Raw genomic sequence first — 17593 nt, 5'->3', positions numbered from 1 at the left:
GTAAACAAGAAAAATTTTGAAACTGAAACACTGAAAAATGGAACAATTGAAAAAATAAAAAAAAACGAAAAACAAAAAATTGCAAAATCGAAGAAAAAGGAACAACGAAAAATTATAATATACAAAAATTGGTCGAAAGTAAATAAATCCAGATTTTTCGAAAAATTATAAGATTTGATTATGCGAATTTTATTTTTTTATGATAACTCTTATAAGTTAAAATAAAAATGTAATTATAAAGTCGATGTAAGAAAGCATGCATAGCGTTTGTTTTAAGTGAGTTTTTTCATTACAACAAAGATTTATAACAACAGTAACGAAATTCCCAAATTTTCAGGAAAATGGAGTTCTTGATTTTAATCAGTAAAATAAATGGTCTCATATATTAAGTTTTTTTTGAGTCGTCCTGTATAAGTAACTCTAAAATCTGCGAGGAGATTGATAAACCACAATTATAGAGCCATAATATTTTGCAAATTTCAGACAGGATTTATTCAGCGAAATTTTGGGATGACGTCATCCACTTTTTGGAAGGTGACAAATGAATAAATAAATTTTGATTAACGATTTACTATGATAATCTTAAAATGTTTACAAGATTTCAAAACATGCCTAAGGTGTAAAACTGAACACGGATTGATAAACCAGATGTAAAGGAGTATCTTATTTTATAAAACTGAAGTAATAAGTGATCCAAATTTTGGTTATAGTTTTACCATCTACCCAATATTCTTAATAAACATATAATCGGTCTAATAATTTTGGAGATTATCTATCTAATAAAAATTCGGACAGAGGGCAGACAGACAGAGACCGATTTTTTCGCTCCCTAAGGGTCATGAAACGTCGAGAAAACATCGACCAGTAAATAAAAACATACAAATTTGATATGACCCAACTAGGTAAGATTTTGTATAAAAGTTGGGAAAACATTTTAGGAAGTTGTTTAGTAGAGTAAAACCTTTAAAAATAGGTTACATAAGTAGTTTGTACAACCTTTTTGTTAATTAACGAAAATATAGGTTATTTATGTAATTCCAGCACAATTAAATGGTACTTTTAGTAATGTCCATGCAGCTCTTGTAACCGTACTTACAAAACTTTCACAAAACAGAACATGACTGTTTTACGGTTATATAAAATTCTGGTACTTCTATATTGTTTTTTCTACTCATTGTGATGGTTAATTCCATTTGTGGAATAAATTGTCTTCCTGAGACTAACTATTGTTAAAACTTTAGTCTAAAAGTATCTGATTATCCCCACCAAAACTTTCATGACGTCATTTCAATATTTTGCTTAGTACAATCCTCCCTTATTAAAATTCACGAAAAAGCACCGACCAAAATTGCCGTTTCCCCAGGAAAGAAACAGCACGTTAAACCAACCTCACTAAAAAGCAACAACACAACTGCTCTTACATAAGCCACTTTTTTGCCTCCGAGAGGTTAAATTTAAATACGAGTTCTCCCATCTTCTAGCTTTCGGAATTGCACGAAATTGTTTTTGTGGTTTTGTCGACAATTATCCGCTATTATTATTAAGCAATTTAATTGATTTGCACATGTTCTACTTCGAAACCGCTCGATTTCGATGGAAAAAACACGGCGTGTACTTGAAGTTAGACGTTCACTGCGGCGATTGGTAGTGTTGGGGACAAAAGGGACGTGGAATTATGGGAAAAGATAATGAATGAAATGTGGGTGGAAAAATGTGCAAGGTGATCGAGAGAGCGATTTTGGTAGATCGTGCATCGAGTTTTGCTCAAACGGGAAATTGGTCTGTTTAACAAGAAGTGTCTTGAAAATTCGAAAAAATTATAGTTGCTATGTACGGCATTCATTCGCTGTGAGGAAAAGCGGCTGCGGTTTAACGTCGTCTGAAATTTTCAAAGATATTTTTACGGAATGATTACATCAGAACTTGAAAATTCGGCGAATTAGTGTCTTAAGTACTTCAAAAGATGAGTGGAACTCAAATATTTGAAATCAAATCTGAAACTAATGTACGTGGGTTTTTATTAAAACACATATTTAAAGAGTTTTTGCACACTAATCATAAGGTTTGAAATTATTCATTTTCTGACTAGACTAAAAAAAAGAAAAAAATTCTCTTAAAAAAATTATGTCATTCTATTTTATGGGGCTTAATCTTTCCTCTGTTTTTTTTTTACTAATCATTTGCAGGTTTATTAAGAAACCAAGTAAAATGTTAACCCCGCCCACCCCAATTGAAATAGGGGTGATTTGTATTATTCGCCGTGAGCCAGGAGGCGGAGCTTAACAGCAAAATCCTGATTTTCTTACAAGAAATTATAATTTGAAACATATGTTTAACTATCGTGGTGTTGTCATAAGGGGGAGGAGTTATATAGTTCCCTTTTTTTGAAAATGATGTATTTTCCAACAATATTATGATAATATTTAAAACATGTTTTCGCAGTTTCTTGTACAGAAATATGAACTTTGCATTTAAGCTCCGCCCTCTACTTGACAACGAATGAAAAATTTATCACAACTGAGGTTAGGGCGGGTGGGTGGGGCTTAATCGTTGCTCTGTTTTTTTTTAACATATGCAGGGTTAATCAAGAAAAAAAGCAAAATATAAACCCCGCCCACCCGCCCCCATTTCAATTGTGGTGATTTGTTTTATTCGCCGTGAGCCAGGAGGCGAAGCTTATTTGCAAAATCCTGATTTTCTTACAAGAAATTATCCTTTGAAACATATGTTTAATTATCGTGTTGTTGTCATAAGTGGGAAGAGTTACACAGTCCCCTTTTTCTGAAAATGATGTATTTTCCAACAATATTATGATAATATTTAAAACATGTTTTCGCAATTTCTTGTACAGAAATATGAACTTTGCATTTAAGCTCCGCCCTCTACTTGACAACGAATGAAAAATTTATCACAACTGAGGTTAGGGCGGGTGGGTGGGGCTTAATCGTTGCTCTGTTTTTTTTTAACATATGCAGGTTTAATTAAGAAATAAAGCAAAATGTAATTTTGTATAAAAATCTGCGTGCCTAATGAAAAAACGTCATCAACTTGTTGGTGGAAATGGTTAGACAAATTTTTACATACATCTGAAATTTCGGTCTGGTAGGTTAGAAGATTAGCTGTCTAATAAAAATCGACACAGACGATAAACAGACGACGAACAGGGACGGAGCTATTTTTTCATTCTTTAAGGTTCATAAAATATCGACAAAACATTAAACTGTACATTAGAATACAAATTAAAAGAAAATTCACTAAATTAAAGGGAATTATAATGTGAACAAGCTTTATTATTAGTTCGTATCTTATTAGCAAGATCTTTTATTAGCGAAATAAAAGAAGTAGAAAAATATAATAATCATAACTGATAATAAGCAATAAAAAGGTAGGTACAAAAAATTGACAGTTGAAGTCTAAACAACCTATTTTGTATCATCAAAATTACAACTGTTAAATCTGCCCCAGAGACTACTTGTAGGGTTGCATTCGAACGCCTAAAACTATGACCCGTGTGTTCTTCTGGATTTTGAAGGCATACAAATTGTGCAATTTTTCTGTGAATTGTTGAAAAAGTGTTCACTCCTACAGGATTAATAATAATGCAGATTAGTAAAATATTAAAAGTAGTATTGAAATTCACAGGATAATGAGAATTGACCGACTAATCACACTTATAAAGAAACACCAATAAAGCCATTTTCATTGACATTAACATTTCAAAATATCTACAATTATCGATAGAAATGACGGCAATGTTAACTCTTCAGAAATTTATCTATTTTAAAGAACAACGTTATCGAAATGTTCTCAGTCATAATGTTAAACTCTCAGTAGTTTGAACAGAACTAAGCCTATCCACATTTTACTTTAGCCACCCACGATTAGAAAGGTTAACCACAATGACCTTTGTTCGTGAAAAATTTCCTTTTATTTTATTTTAGACAAAAGCAATTTAAATACAACAAATTTATACTCTTTGTTTAGAAGGCAATAAATCATTAAAAATTAATATTTATAAGGTTGTATGAACACGGATATTCGACAGCGAAAACCCAACAGGTGTAAAAATATGCACTGTTTAAAATACAAAATATGCAAAACTAAAACAAATGCTTTGCACCAAATGTCACGTAAGCTGTGCATAATCAAAAAGTTAATTACACGGGGAAAGTCAAGCCTAATTCTTACTAAATTTGAAAACTACAATGTTTTCACTTTTAATTACAATAATTTACTTGTAGATGCTTATCTAGAAACGCAGTAACAACGTTAAGGTTTTGTTGTGAGACATACCCATATCGTGTTAAACCGACAATAGGTTAAAATATTTCATTACCAGCACACTATGTAAATGAGTATAAATTCCTGACATTTCACTTTTATTTTTTAAATATCTGTTAAGAATAAAAATTCCTCTCAGACGTGAAAAGCCAATCGTAATTAATCTGTTCAAAATTAACGTCGACAACAGCGCTCTTCATGCTTCGATACGTCCATAAGGTGAAGTCAGTTCTGGTTAATTAAGTCTTGACATGACTTAAACACTGTAAATAGCCGAAGAATAGCGACTGAGTTTATGCAAAATCATTTAATTGCATTTGCCGACAGTGCGTTTGCGTCTTTCAGTATGAATAATTAACAGTGGCTTCAATTTAGGTTAAAATTGGTACAAATGTGTATAAGTAAAAAAGAAATACTTAAATGTAAGTAAATATCACTCATTTTAAACGTGTTTCTTAATTGCAATCACCCTAATAAATACAAACCAAAAACAAAGTAATTTAATCAGAGCTGGTCTGTTTTGCAACAACTGCAATCAGATTTTTCAAAATGCATAAATACAGGTTTCCGGCTCAATTTTCTAAATGAATCTTTTGCAACCAATTGTCTATACAAAATGTTAGTAAAAAAAATTGAAAAAAAATTGTAACACGTCTAGCGAGTTGTATTTTCGAAATAAATACGGTGTCAATGAAAATAACACAATATTAATACTCTTTTTTTATATCATTAACATATTAATTTAGACGTGAAAGTTAATTTGCGTCTTTTATTGAAATGTATTGCTTCGGCACATGCAGTTTTCGTTGTCTAAATTTTTAAATATTTTGTTAACTGCTTTGGCTTGCACGTTATTGCCCAAATTAGGAGCTTATTATAATTTTTGTTCGAGTTTTGAAAACTTTCAGACTGTTTTCTCTGATTCAATGAATGTCAAAATTAGTTAGCAAAACTCGAATAGTATTATTGAAAGCAATCAACTGTTACTAAAATTCTAGTTTTTATTTAAATATCTACTAGGTTATTCTATCTAGAGATGACTAATGCTGTTATAATAAATAGTTGCGCTCATAAAATTAAATAGTGCACAGTTGAGCATTTTTTGTGATGTAACTTGAACGGAAATAAGTGTTTCTTTTTTTGTACTTTGTTTTAAAAACTGACACGGTCTAGTAATTTATTTTGTAAAACTCGTCGTTGTCATTACCGCTCGTTCTGAAACTCTTTCTCAACCTGGCTTTTATTTAACTATTTTAGTAACCCATCTTCGTATGCACCTCATTTCCGTAATTTAGTAAACAGTAAAACGCCAATCAAAATTTATCTGATTATCCCCACCAACAATTTAGTGACGCTGACTCAAAATTTTGCATGATAAATGCTATTTAAATTTTATAAATTAACATATTCCTATACTTGTGGTTTATTAATCCGTCTTGTTTATTTTTTGTATACATCACGAGTTTGACTTCCAGTGGAAAATAATCATCTACTTGAAATTGTTTCCAATGATTCTTCCACTGAAATTCCTAGAATGAATTATTACAATTTATTTTTAAACATCTTATGACCATATCCAAACTTAATTTAGTGATTACAGAACATCGACTAAAATTTATGTGTTTATTCCCTCCGGAAGCTTGATAACGTTATCTCGAAAAATTATTAAATGAATGTTTATTAAAAGAATTGTCCTGAGATCCAGTGTCGTTGGTGTTTTTACAATATCTTTTTATTTTTTGGAATTACTTAGACAGGAGGCATACAAATTAATGAATAAAGATTTTTTTATGTACAGAGTGAGTCACTTAGAGTACGGTCCTCTATATCTCATTAATTAATTATTAGAGATGCAAGAAAAGTTAAAGTTTAAAATTATATAATTCTTCATGTAGCAAACACTAAAGTTGTTGTTAACTATACAGAGTGTTCTGTTTTTGAGACGTTACATATTTTTTTTTGTGTTACGCTCTATATATTTTTGCAATTTCTGATTTTGCTTTGGTTAGGTTTTGAAACTGTAGTTTATAATTGAAATTCATATGCGACGTTGCCACGTTATTCCCATTTTCGAGGCACTTTATAACATCGTAATAATTTATTAAAAAAATAGGAACGTGTTATTTTAGATTTGTGCTGCAATGTTTCATGAAGAGCTGCATGCATTGTTGTGGTATCAACGAAATGTAATTTTAATATACAAAGTGTTCATAAAAAATTTAAAATATTACAATTTTCAAATATTTATATTTCACTTTTTTAAAATAGGAGACCTTGTATTTTCTTAGTGCATCTTACTCTCTTTTTTCACTTTTAATAATGAAGAAGATACGGACGCTTAATCGCTCACCCTGTGATGTCCAGACAAAATGCAATAACGTCATGCTGAAATTTTCTTAATAATAGGATTTCACTTCAAACATGCAACACCATTAATTATGCTGATTTTGATAACATACACCTATACTTGTGGTTTATTAATCCGCCTTGTTTATTTTCTGTATACATTGCGAGTTTGACTTCCAGTGGAAAATGATCATATACCTACTTGAATTTTTTTCCAATGTTTCTTCCACAAAAATTTGTAGAATGAATTATTACAACTTATTTTTAAACATTTTCTAACTATATCCAAACTTAATTTAGTGATTACAGAATATTGACTAGGATATTTATTTATTCCCTCCGGAAGCTTGATAACGTCATCTTAAAAAATTATTAAATGAATGTTTGTCAAAAAAAATCTTCTGAGATCCAGTGTCGTTGACATATTTACCATATCTATTTATTTTTTGGAAATACTTAAACAGGAGGCGTACAAATTAATGAATGAAGACTTTTTTATATACAGAGTGAGTCACTTAGAATACGGTTTTCTATATCTCATTAATTAATTATTGGAGATATAAAAAAAGTTACAGATTAAAGTTATATAGTTCTTTGTGTAGCAAACACTAAAGCTGTTTTCAACTATACAGAGTGTTTTGTTTTTGAAACGTTACATATTTTTTTTGTGGAACGCTCTATATATTTTTGCAATTTCTGATTTTGCTTTGTTTAGGTTTTGTAACTGTAGTTTATAATTGAAATTCATATGCGACGTTGCCACGTTTTTCCCATTTTCAAGGCACTTTATAACAACGCAATAATTTATTTAAAAAAATGGGAACGTGTTATTCTAGATTTGTGCTGCAATGTTTCACGAAGAGCTGCATACTTCGTTGTGGTATCAATGAAATGTAATTTGAATATACAAAGTGTTTATAAAAAATTGTAAAATATTACAATTTTCAAATATTTATATTTCACGTTTTATTTTCTTACTGCATCTTACTCTGGTTTTTTTACTTTTAATAATGAAGAAGATATCGGAAGCGGAGGCTTAGTCGCTCACCCTATGATGTCCAGACAAAATACAATAACGTCATGCTGAAATTTTCTTAATAGTACTTTTAAGGGCGTACAAATTAATGAATAAAGATTTTTTTTATCTACAGAGTGAGTCACTTAGCATACCATTCTCTATATCTCATTAATTAATTTATTAGAGATATAAAAAAGTTAAAGGTTAATGTTATGTAGTTCTTTGTATAGCCAACACTAAGTTGTTTTCAACTATACAGAATGTTCTGTTTTTGAGACATTATATATATATATTTTTTTTTTGTGAAACGCCAATTTTTAACTTTGCTTTTCTTAGATTTTGTAACCATAATAATTCGCATTAATGAAATTCCTATGCGGTGTTGCCACGTTATTCCCATTTTCGTGAAATTTTTAACAAATCAATAAATTACTAAAAAATTCGACAGTGTTATTTTTAGATTTATGCTGCAATGTTTTGTGGAATTAGTAAAATGTAATTTTAATATACAGAGTGTTTATAAAAAAATTGTAAAATGTTACAATTTTCAAATATTTATATTTCACGTTTTTGAAAAAGGGCACCTTGTATTTTTTTAGTGCGTCTTACTCTGTTTTTTTTACTTTTAATAATGAAGAAGATATCTGAAGTGGACGCTTGGTCACTCACCCTGTGATCTCCAGACAAAATGCAATAACATCATCATGAAATTTTCTAAATAGCACATCACTTCAAACATGCAGCACCATAAATTATGCTGATTTTGTATAAAAATGTTATTGGATTTTTAACTCCGTTCTTTTCGTATTATAGAAGACGTGTCCGAGGCGCGCCGGAATAGGACGTCGGTGTCGGTGTCGAGGACACCGACACCAGGTTGAACTGAGTCTGAACATAGGCTTTATTGCCGCGCTATAGAAAGAGAGAGAGAAATAAACTATTTAATAAAATGTGTTCGTTTGACTGTTCCGACGACTAAATTAGGTACAACAATTGATGCTGTTTTCACACGCTTTATTACTCAGTTAAGAACTGATATTTATATCACTCATTTTAGTCACAAACAATTGGCCACTAATAACTGTATTAAATGATAGGCATAAAAATACCGAAGGCGATAACGCTATGAATGAACAGTAGTTTGTATTTTAAATCGAATAAGTTATAATTATTTCTTTAGGATTTGTAAATATTTGCGTGTTACTTTAGTTGGTAAATTACACATTCTATTTTATTATTATTTTTTATACAATATTATTATAATAATTATTTACAATATTTCTATATGATAAATAAATAAATTAATAAAGTATATTCTATAATACACAGCAATTGACAATACATGGGCATTTACTTTAATTAACCCAATCATCATTTTGTCAAAAAATACAAAAATGCAACATAGTTTTGGTTTTTATTATTTTTTAAGAGAAAATTATTGACTTCGCCGCATATACGTGTTTAATTTATAAATATAAAATGACAATGCAGAGTTAAAAATCGATCCATGCGTCCCTGGATCGACGCACACTTTTTTAAATTTTATAAAATAACATACCTACTCCTATACTTGTGGTTTATTAATTCGCCTTGTTTATCGACTCCAGTGGAAAATGATCTGCTACCTAAACTTTTTTCCAATGTTTTTTCCACCACAAATTTGATGCGTCATACAATTTATCAAAAAAACACAAAAATTTAAACTATACTTCTGTTATTGAACCGTCACATACAACTTTTTTTTAATGCGACACCCTGTATATTTTTGCAATTTTTGATTTTGATTGTTTTATGCTTTATAGCCATAGTTTATTTTGGAAATTCTAATACAACATTGAATGATGAAGGCATCCAATAAATAGTTTTTCTGGAAAATTAAATTCTAAGACACAAACGTTTCGATTAATGTAGTTATAGGCAACAAAATTAATTTAAACTTCTTTGGTGGAAAATCTTGGCAAAAAGTCCTTCAGCGGACCAAAAAGTCACTCCCGTTTAAACTAATTTTCGAAGCTACAAATGATAAAAGTACAGTGTTTGAAAGCACTGACCTTGCATAACTTTCTAGTTCCCACCGACTGTTTTTAAATAAAAACAATAAAAATATCTCGAACAACAAATGGTAGTGGTTTTGTATTTGTGGTATAAACTATTTTCTGCTGTGGTTTCTCAGTAGCAATACGTGTTACACAAAAAAATGTTCTTGTTATATTATGTATTGTAAGTTTCAGTCACGTAAAAGCAGCGTCCGGTGTATATTTTTTCATATCATAAATATTATAATGAATTGATTACGTATATGTAGATTAAAAGCGTTTTTGTTTGAATTTAAAACATAATTATTGGCAACTGTGACACAACAAAATAAAAACAAACTCGAATCAATGAATCATTATCAAAAGCAGCAATCATCAACTAATGAATTAATAGTAACCATTTAGCCTCGAACCAATTAAATTTAGGTTGATTTGTCGTCATTTGAAAAAAAAAACAATTCGATAACCTAATAAATACCTATATAAAAACAACTATTCACCCTTTTGAAACCTCCGCCGCCAACATTAATCAAAACCTCCCATGATTAACAAAATCGTTAATTAACTTTCAGTTCTATTAAATAATTAGTTTAAAAAAACCTCACACAATAATTAATTTATTAGAAAATATTAGGAAATGCGTCGTTATTGACATGGTTTCGTACTTACAAGTACTAATTTGCATTCAGTTGCGACACGCTTCTACTTAACGCAGCGATGGACTCACATTGTTAATAATAAATAATAATGTTATAAAAAAATCGCAACAATAATTACGTCTAATGACCAAAATAAATAATTCATGTGGGTAAAAAAGCGCCTTGGCGGAAACGGCCGATTGTTCGCTAAGGACCATCGGCCCCTCTCGCCACCGAGAAAAAACAAGGCCGACGTAACTGTCAACGGATGACAAACGAAAGAAAAAGCGCCGGATCAACGGGACTCGGGCGAAAGTGCTCAAGGTCGATGCACAGTGTTATGCAAAAGTGTTGGCCGTGAACTTGATCCGACGCACTCGTGAAAGTTCGTCGTTCCAGTTACGACAGCGTGGAAGAGTTGTCGGCGTTTGTGTAACTATTAATTGGAGGATTAAGACGTGGAAAAAAATTAGGCGGAGGCGGCTTTGGAAATATTTAATTTGTGCAAGTGTAAATGGCTTTTGACACATTGTGTATAATAAGAAATATCTATAAAAAGTAGTGTATGTTTTCGAGTTTTGGTGCAAATGTCTCGATTATTTTACGTCAGTGTGTGTACTGTGTAGGAAAAGCCAATTAATCGTGCAGCGTGAAACATGTTGAGAAATACACAAAACACAAAAATGTAAATTTCAAAGAGTGTTTGTTATTGTCTAAAGTTCATGTATGTTGCAAATTATATGTCCAGTCCACTATAAGGTCAATGAATATTAAAAAAAAAAACGACATTTTCTCTCCAAAATTAAAAGTTCATACATACTATTTTTCTAGACATGTCTAAGATTATATTTGTAACATTTAAATTACTTAACTGTGGTAATAAATGCACGCCAATTACTAATAAATCAAGCAGGAAGTATTTAATATTCTTATGAATAGTATGTGTAAACCTATTTATAAATAATGTTAAAGGACTGACGAATGCAATATTCTGCATACGCATTTCACAGATTTTATTTAATAACCAATATCTCCCTCATTATTCAAGATATAGATAAACAAAGGAATTGACATTGTTATGGTGCTAACAACCTTCAATTTTTTTTATTTCATGTCAAAGAAAATTTTCAATATTTTTTTACAAAAATATATACTTCTCGCGCAGAGAATGGCGAGGTGTTGACATTCTGTGTCGCAATATGGTCGTTTTTGGTAAATGTCTGATTCCATATGCATTCTTCTCGGTATTTCAACATTTCTATACCTGATTTAAATAATGTGTCGCAAAATACATATTGTCATTTTGTTAATATAGACAAAAAATCTTATTGACAGGGTGGGAGTAATTTGCACCAGAGTGTGTACATAGCTTATTTAAAACTGTACTAGAATACGGCAATGGAGTTAGCTAAAGTTTTTCATTTTAAATACCATTAATTTGTATTATTCATGCATGCATTGTAAAAATATACAGGATGTCCCTTTTGTGTTGAATAGCACCTCACTATTTGATTTTTGTACCAAGAAACTCATTGCTCTAAAATCTTGTACACGCTTTAGGGTTGCCACAAACATAATAAATCCGTAATTAGAATTCACTTATCACCTTTTCCAAAAACTTAATGACGTCATTTCAAAATTTTTATCAGTAAATTTCGCTTCAAATTTGTGTTTTAACAGGTGTCCCAAAAAGTTACTAAACAAATATTATACAGTATTTGTGTGTTAAAAATTTAGCTTTCATGAGAATTTAGAATAATCGTTGAAAACAGAAATTTCAGAATTCTATTCAATAAAATCAACTATGATTTTTTAGATTCCAGAATTTTGTTAGCGAGAATTTTTTTTGACGGAATTTAAGCTTTTACGAAAAATTAAAATTTTCGAAAACAGAAACGAATATTTAAACAAAGTGGGGTTTTGATATGTAATTCGGTATTTAGTTCTCATAAGAATTTTAAATTTTCGGAAACCGAATTTTTGGAATTATGTTCAAGGAAGTAAACCAAATTTTTCAAATTATAAAATTTTGTAGATACGAATTTCAGCAAGTTACTGTTTTGATATGTGAATTAAACATTTGTTTCTCATGAGAATTTAGAATTGTTGAAAACAGAAATTTTATATTTAAATTCAATAAAATCAACTATGATTTTTCAGACTTCAGAATTTTGTTAATAAGAATTGCATCAAATTTTCAAATTATAAAATATTTTCAAAAAGAACTTCACCAAGTCAAGAGTTAAAATATTATCTAAACATTTAGTTTCAATGAGAATTTATAATTTTTGAAAAACAAATTTGACATTCATCTTTTTCAGATTTAAAAATTTTGTCAAGGGAATTTCTCAAAATTAAGATTTTGCTTAAGTATTTAATGCTTATGAGGGTTTAGAATTTTCTAAAATAGAAATCTCAAATTTACCTTCATCAAAATCACCTAAGATTTTCAGTTTCAAGATTTTTATCTCACGAGAATTTAGAATTTTTGAAAACGGACTGTTTCGATTTACCTTCACGAAATCAACCAAGATTTTTTAAAACAGAAATATTAGATTGACTATTAAATAACAAAGATTTCATATTTCAGAACTGTGTAAACAGAAATTTCAGCAAATCAAGTTTTTTAAGCGTGAATTAAATTCAGCAAAATCAGTTAAGATTTTTTTATTGAGATCTTTAGTTGTCACAAGAATTTAGATTATCGGAAACAAAAATTTTAGATCTACTTTCAATTTATTCAACAAAGATTTTTAGATTTCGGAATTTCGTCAACGAAAAATTCGGCAAGTTACAACTTTCAAATGTAATTTAAACATTTAATTCTCCTGAGAATTTACAATTTTCTGAAACGGAAATTTCATATTTACTTTCAACATTTAATAACTAAGAATTTTCAAGCTTCAGAATTTTGTCAATAAAAATTTCAACAAGTCAGGATTTTAAGAGATTTAAATTTAACAAAATCAACCACAATTTTCAAATTCAGGATTTTGTCAACGAATATTTTAGCAAATTGGGATTTTGATATGTGAAATAAACAATTAATTCTTATAAGAGTTTAGAATTTTCTAAAACAGAAATTTCAGATTTACTTTGAAGTATCAACAAAGGTTTTCAGATTTTGGAATTTCGTCTACAAAAATTTCAGTAAATTAAGATTTTAAGGTGTGACTTAAATTCACAAAATCAACGAAGATTTTCAGATTCAGGGTTTTTTCAACAAATTTTCGGCAAATTGGAATATTGATATGTGATTTAATATGTATTTAGTTCTCACGAGAATTTAGAATTTTGAAAAATAGAATTTTTGGATTTACCTTCAAAGAATCAACCAAAATTTTCAAACTATGAAATTGTATCTATCAGAATTTCAGCAAGTTAAGAATTTAGAATTTCCTAATACACAAATTTTAGATTTACTTTGAACAATCAACGAAGATTTTCATATTTCGGAATTTTGTCAACGGAAATTTCAGCGAGTTAAGATTTTCAGATGTAATTTAAACATTTAATTCCCATGAGATTTTCTAAAACGGAATTTTTTGATTTACCTTCACGAAATCAACCAAGATTTTCAAGTAATAAAATTTTATCAACTATAATTTCAGTAAGTTAAGATTTTGATATGTGAATTAAACATTTCAAATTTTAATGAGAATTTAGAATTTTTTAATACAGAAATTTTATATTCACTTTCAACATTTAATCAACAAAGATTTTCAGATTTCGGAATTTTGTCAACAAAAATTTCAAATTTCAGTAAACCAAGTTTTCGTGATTTAAATTCAACAAAATCAATTAAGAGTTTCAGATTCAGGATTTTGTCAACGAATATTTCAGCAAATTGAGACTTTGATATGTGATTTAAACATTTAATGCATATGAGAATTTTGAATTTCAAATACACAAATTTTAGATTTACTTTGAACAATCAACGAAGATTTTCATATTTCGGAATTTTGTCAACGGAAATTTCAGCGAGTTAAGATTTTCAGATGTAATTTAAACATTTAATTCCCATGAGATTTTCTGAAACGAAATTTTTGGATTTACCTTCACGAAATCAACCAAGATTTTCAAATAATAAAATTTTATCAACTAGAATTTCAGTAAGTTACGATTTTGACATGTGAATTAAACATTTCAAATTTTAATGAGAATTTAGAATTTTTTAATACAGAAATGTTAGATTCATGTCAAGATTTAATCAACAAAGATTTTCAGATTTCGGAATTTTGCCAACAAAAATTTCAAATTTTAGTAAATCAAGTTTTCGTGATTTAAATTCAACAAAATCAATTAAGAGTTTCAGATTCAGGATTTTGTCAACGAATATTTCAGAAAATTGAGATTTTGATATGTGATTTAAACATTTAATTCATATGAGAATTTTGAATTTCCTAATACACAAATTTTAGATTTATTTTGAACAATCAACAAAGATTTTCAGATTTCGGAATTTCGTCTACAAAAATTTCAGTAAGTTAAAACTTACAAATGTAATTTAAAAATTTAATTCTCATGAGAATTTAGGATTTCCTAAAACGGTAATTTTAGATTTACTTTGAACAATAATTAACAAAAATTTTCAGATTTCGGAATTTTGTCAAGGAAAATTTCAGCAAGCTAAAACTTTCAAATGTAATTTAAACATTTAATTCTCAAGAAAAATTTATAATTCTCTAAAACATAAATTTTAGATTTACTCTGAACAATTAACAAAAATTTTCAGATTTCGGAATTTTGTCAAGGAACATTTCAGCAATTAAAACTTTCAAATGTAATTTAAACATTTAATTCTCATGACAATTTAGGATTTTCTGAAACGAAAATTTTTTATTTACTTTCAACATTTATTGAATAAAGATTTTCAGGTTTCGGAATTTTGTCAACAAAAATCTCAACAAATCAAGATTTTAACATTTAAATTCAACAAAATCAATCATGATTTTCAGATTCAGGATTTTGTCACCGAATATTTCAGCAAATTCGGATTTTGACATGTCATTTAACCTTTAATTCTTATAGTAATTTAGAATTCTATAAAACAGAAATTTTAGATGTACTTTCAACATTTAATCAACAAGGATTTTCAGACGTCGGGATTTTGTCAACAAAATTTCAGTAAATTAAAAAAAAAATCAGCAAAATTAGCGAAGATTTTCAGATTCAGGATTTTTTCAACGAATATTTTGGCAAATTGGGATTTTAATACGTGAGATTTAATGTTTAGTTGTTAATTTTAGAAAATAGAATTTTTGCACCTACCTTGAACAAAAGCAACCAAAATTTTCAAATTATGAAATTTTACCAATCACGATTTCAACAAGTTAAGAGTTTGACATGAATTTAAAAATTTAGTTTTTATGAGAACTTAAAATTTCTTAAACATAAATTTTAGATTTACTATGAACATCTAATCTACAGAGATTTTCATAATTCGGAATTTTGTCAACGACAATTTCGGCAAGTTAAGATTTTCAGATGTAATTTAAACATTTAATTTTCATGAGAATTTAGAATTTTCTGAAACTGAAATTTTCGATTTACTTTCAACATTTAATCAACAAAGATTTTCAGGTTTCGGAATTTTGCCAATAAAAATTTCAACAAATTAAGATTTTAGGGTCGTGTGATTTAATTTAACAAACTCAACCACGATTTTCAGAATCATGATTTTGCCAACGAATATTTCAGCAAATTAGGATTTTGATATGTGATTTTAAACATTTAATTCTTATGAGAATCTAGAATTTCCTAATACACAAATTTTAGATTTAATTTGAACAATCAACAAAAATTTTCAGATTTCGGAATTTTGTCAACGAAAATTTCAGCAAGTTAAAATTTTCAACTGTAGTTTACACATTTCATTCCCATGAAAATTTAGAATTCTCTAAAATGCAAATTTTAGATTTACTTTCAACATTTAATCAACAAAGATTTTCAGACTTCGGAATTTTGTCAACGAATGTTTTGGGCAAATTGGGATTTTGATGCGTAATTTAAAATTTTACCAAATACAATTTTTGGATCTACCTTCAACAAAATCAACCAAAATTTTCAAATTATGAAATTTTATCAATCACATCAATTTCAGCAAGTTAAGATTTTAATGTGTGATTTAAACGGTTAACGAAATGAATTTAGATTTTCAGATTTCATATTTTGTCAACGAGAATGAATTTCAGTAAATTAAGATTTTGATATAAGATTTCACCATTGCATTCTCACAAGAATTCAGAATTTTCGAAAACAGAAATTTCTCGTATACCTATAACAAAATTTTTTGTCATTGCGTTACAATACTTCAAATTTATCAAAAAATCTAGAAAATATCAATTTTTTGTCAGAAAAACAAACTATGTGACAATGTCCATAAAAAATCTATTAAAATTCTTAAACCGAGGTATTCGTTTAATATTTCCAAAGAATTTAGATAATATTAGATGACTCATAGTTTTAAAAATATGACAAAAATACTCTGACACGAACAAATGGCAATTTCACTATCAATTGAAAAAACATCCGAAAAATAAAATTGTGCAATAAAAAAATTGATTCTCTTATTCTAAACATGAAATTTACAATTTTGACAAGGCACTGAAAGGTGAAAACAACTTGACAAACTTAACATGTTCCTCTCAATTTAATTGTGTGACATTTCTTTAGTCATTCGAAAAAAAAACAATTTGTCGTTAAACCAAGCTTTTACTACACACTGAGATACCAGTTAATAAAATCGCCGGAATTTTTGTTTCTTTTATTAAATAAACCTCCAATTTCAGCCCCCATCTGCTTCATCGTCACTTCCGCCTTCCTCTGCCTCTGGGGCATCTCCAGTCTCATCTGGACCCCGTTCTACATCCTCATGCGCGAACGCCTGCGGATGACTCCGGGCCTGCCCGCCTACGAGTGGTGGAAAAACCCCCCCGATGAAGTCCTCTTCAAGACTTACATCTTCAACGTAACCAATTCCGAAGAGTTCCTAAACAACACCGACACCAAACTCAACCTAGCCGAAATCGGACCTCTCGTGTTCATGTGAGTGTGTCAAACTCAGCCCTGACCACACTAACGACTACTTTTTAGGGAAAAATTGACACACACCAACGTAACCTTCAACGAAAATGGCACCATGACATACGTGGCGACGCGCAAGGCCATTTTCCTGCCCGAAATGAACAACATAGACTTAAACGCGACCATTATAGTGCCCAACTGGGCTCTTTTGGTGAGGCAAGTCAATAGTGAGTGTGTGGAATTAATGT

The 17593-nt window shown here is 29.3% G+C and overlaps 1 protein-coding gene across 3 annotated transcripts in view; it reads left to right on the top strand.

Annotated features, from left to right (window-relative positions):
- Positions 1–17593, top strand: part of LOC135142613 (scavenger receptor class B member 1-like) — an 88603-nt gene that overhangs the window by 58292 nt on the left and 12718 nt on the right. For all 3 annotated transcript variants that reach the window (XM_064074352.1, XM_064074353.1, XM_064074354.1), the window contains exons 3-4: positions 17111–17366; positions 17415–17556. In XM_064074352.1, the coding sequence (XP_063930422.1) occupies positions 17111–17366; positions 17415–17556 (398 nt within the window). The remainder of the gene's footprint in view (positions 1–17110; positions 17367–17414; positions 17557–17593) is intronic.

Source organism: Zophobas morio, unplaced genomic scaffold (assembly GCF_036711695.1).
Source record: "Zophobas morio isolate AGI-343-1 ecotype UQ-CSIRO unplaced genomic scaffold, CSIRO_AGI_Zmor_V1 ptg000049l, whole genome shotgun sequence".
In the NCBI taxonomy this organism is placed as follows: domain Eukaryota; kingdom Metazoa; phylum Arthropoda; class Insecta; order Coleoptera; family Tenebrionidae; genus Zophobas; species Zophobas morio.
This window is presented reverse-complemented; position numbering and strand designations above follow the sequence as displayed.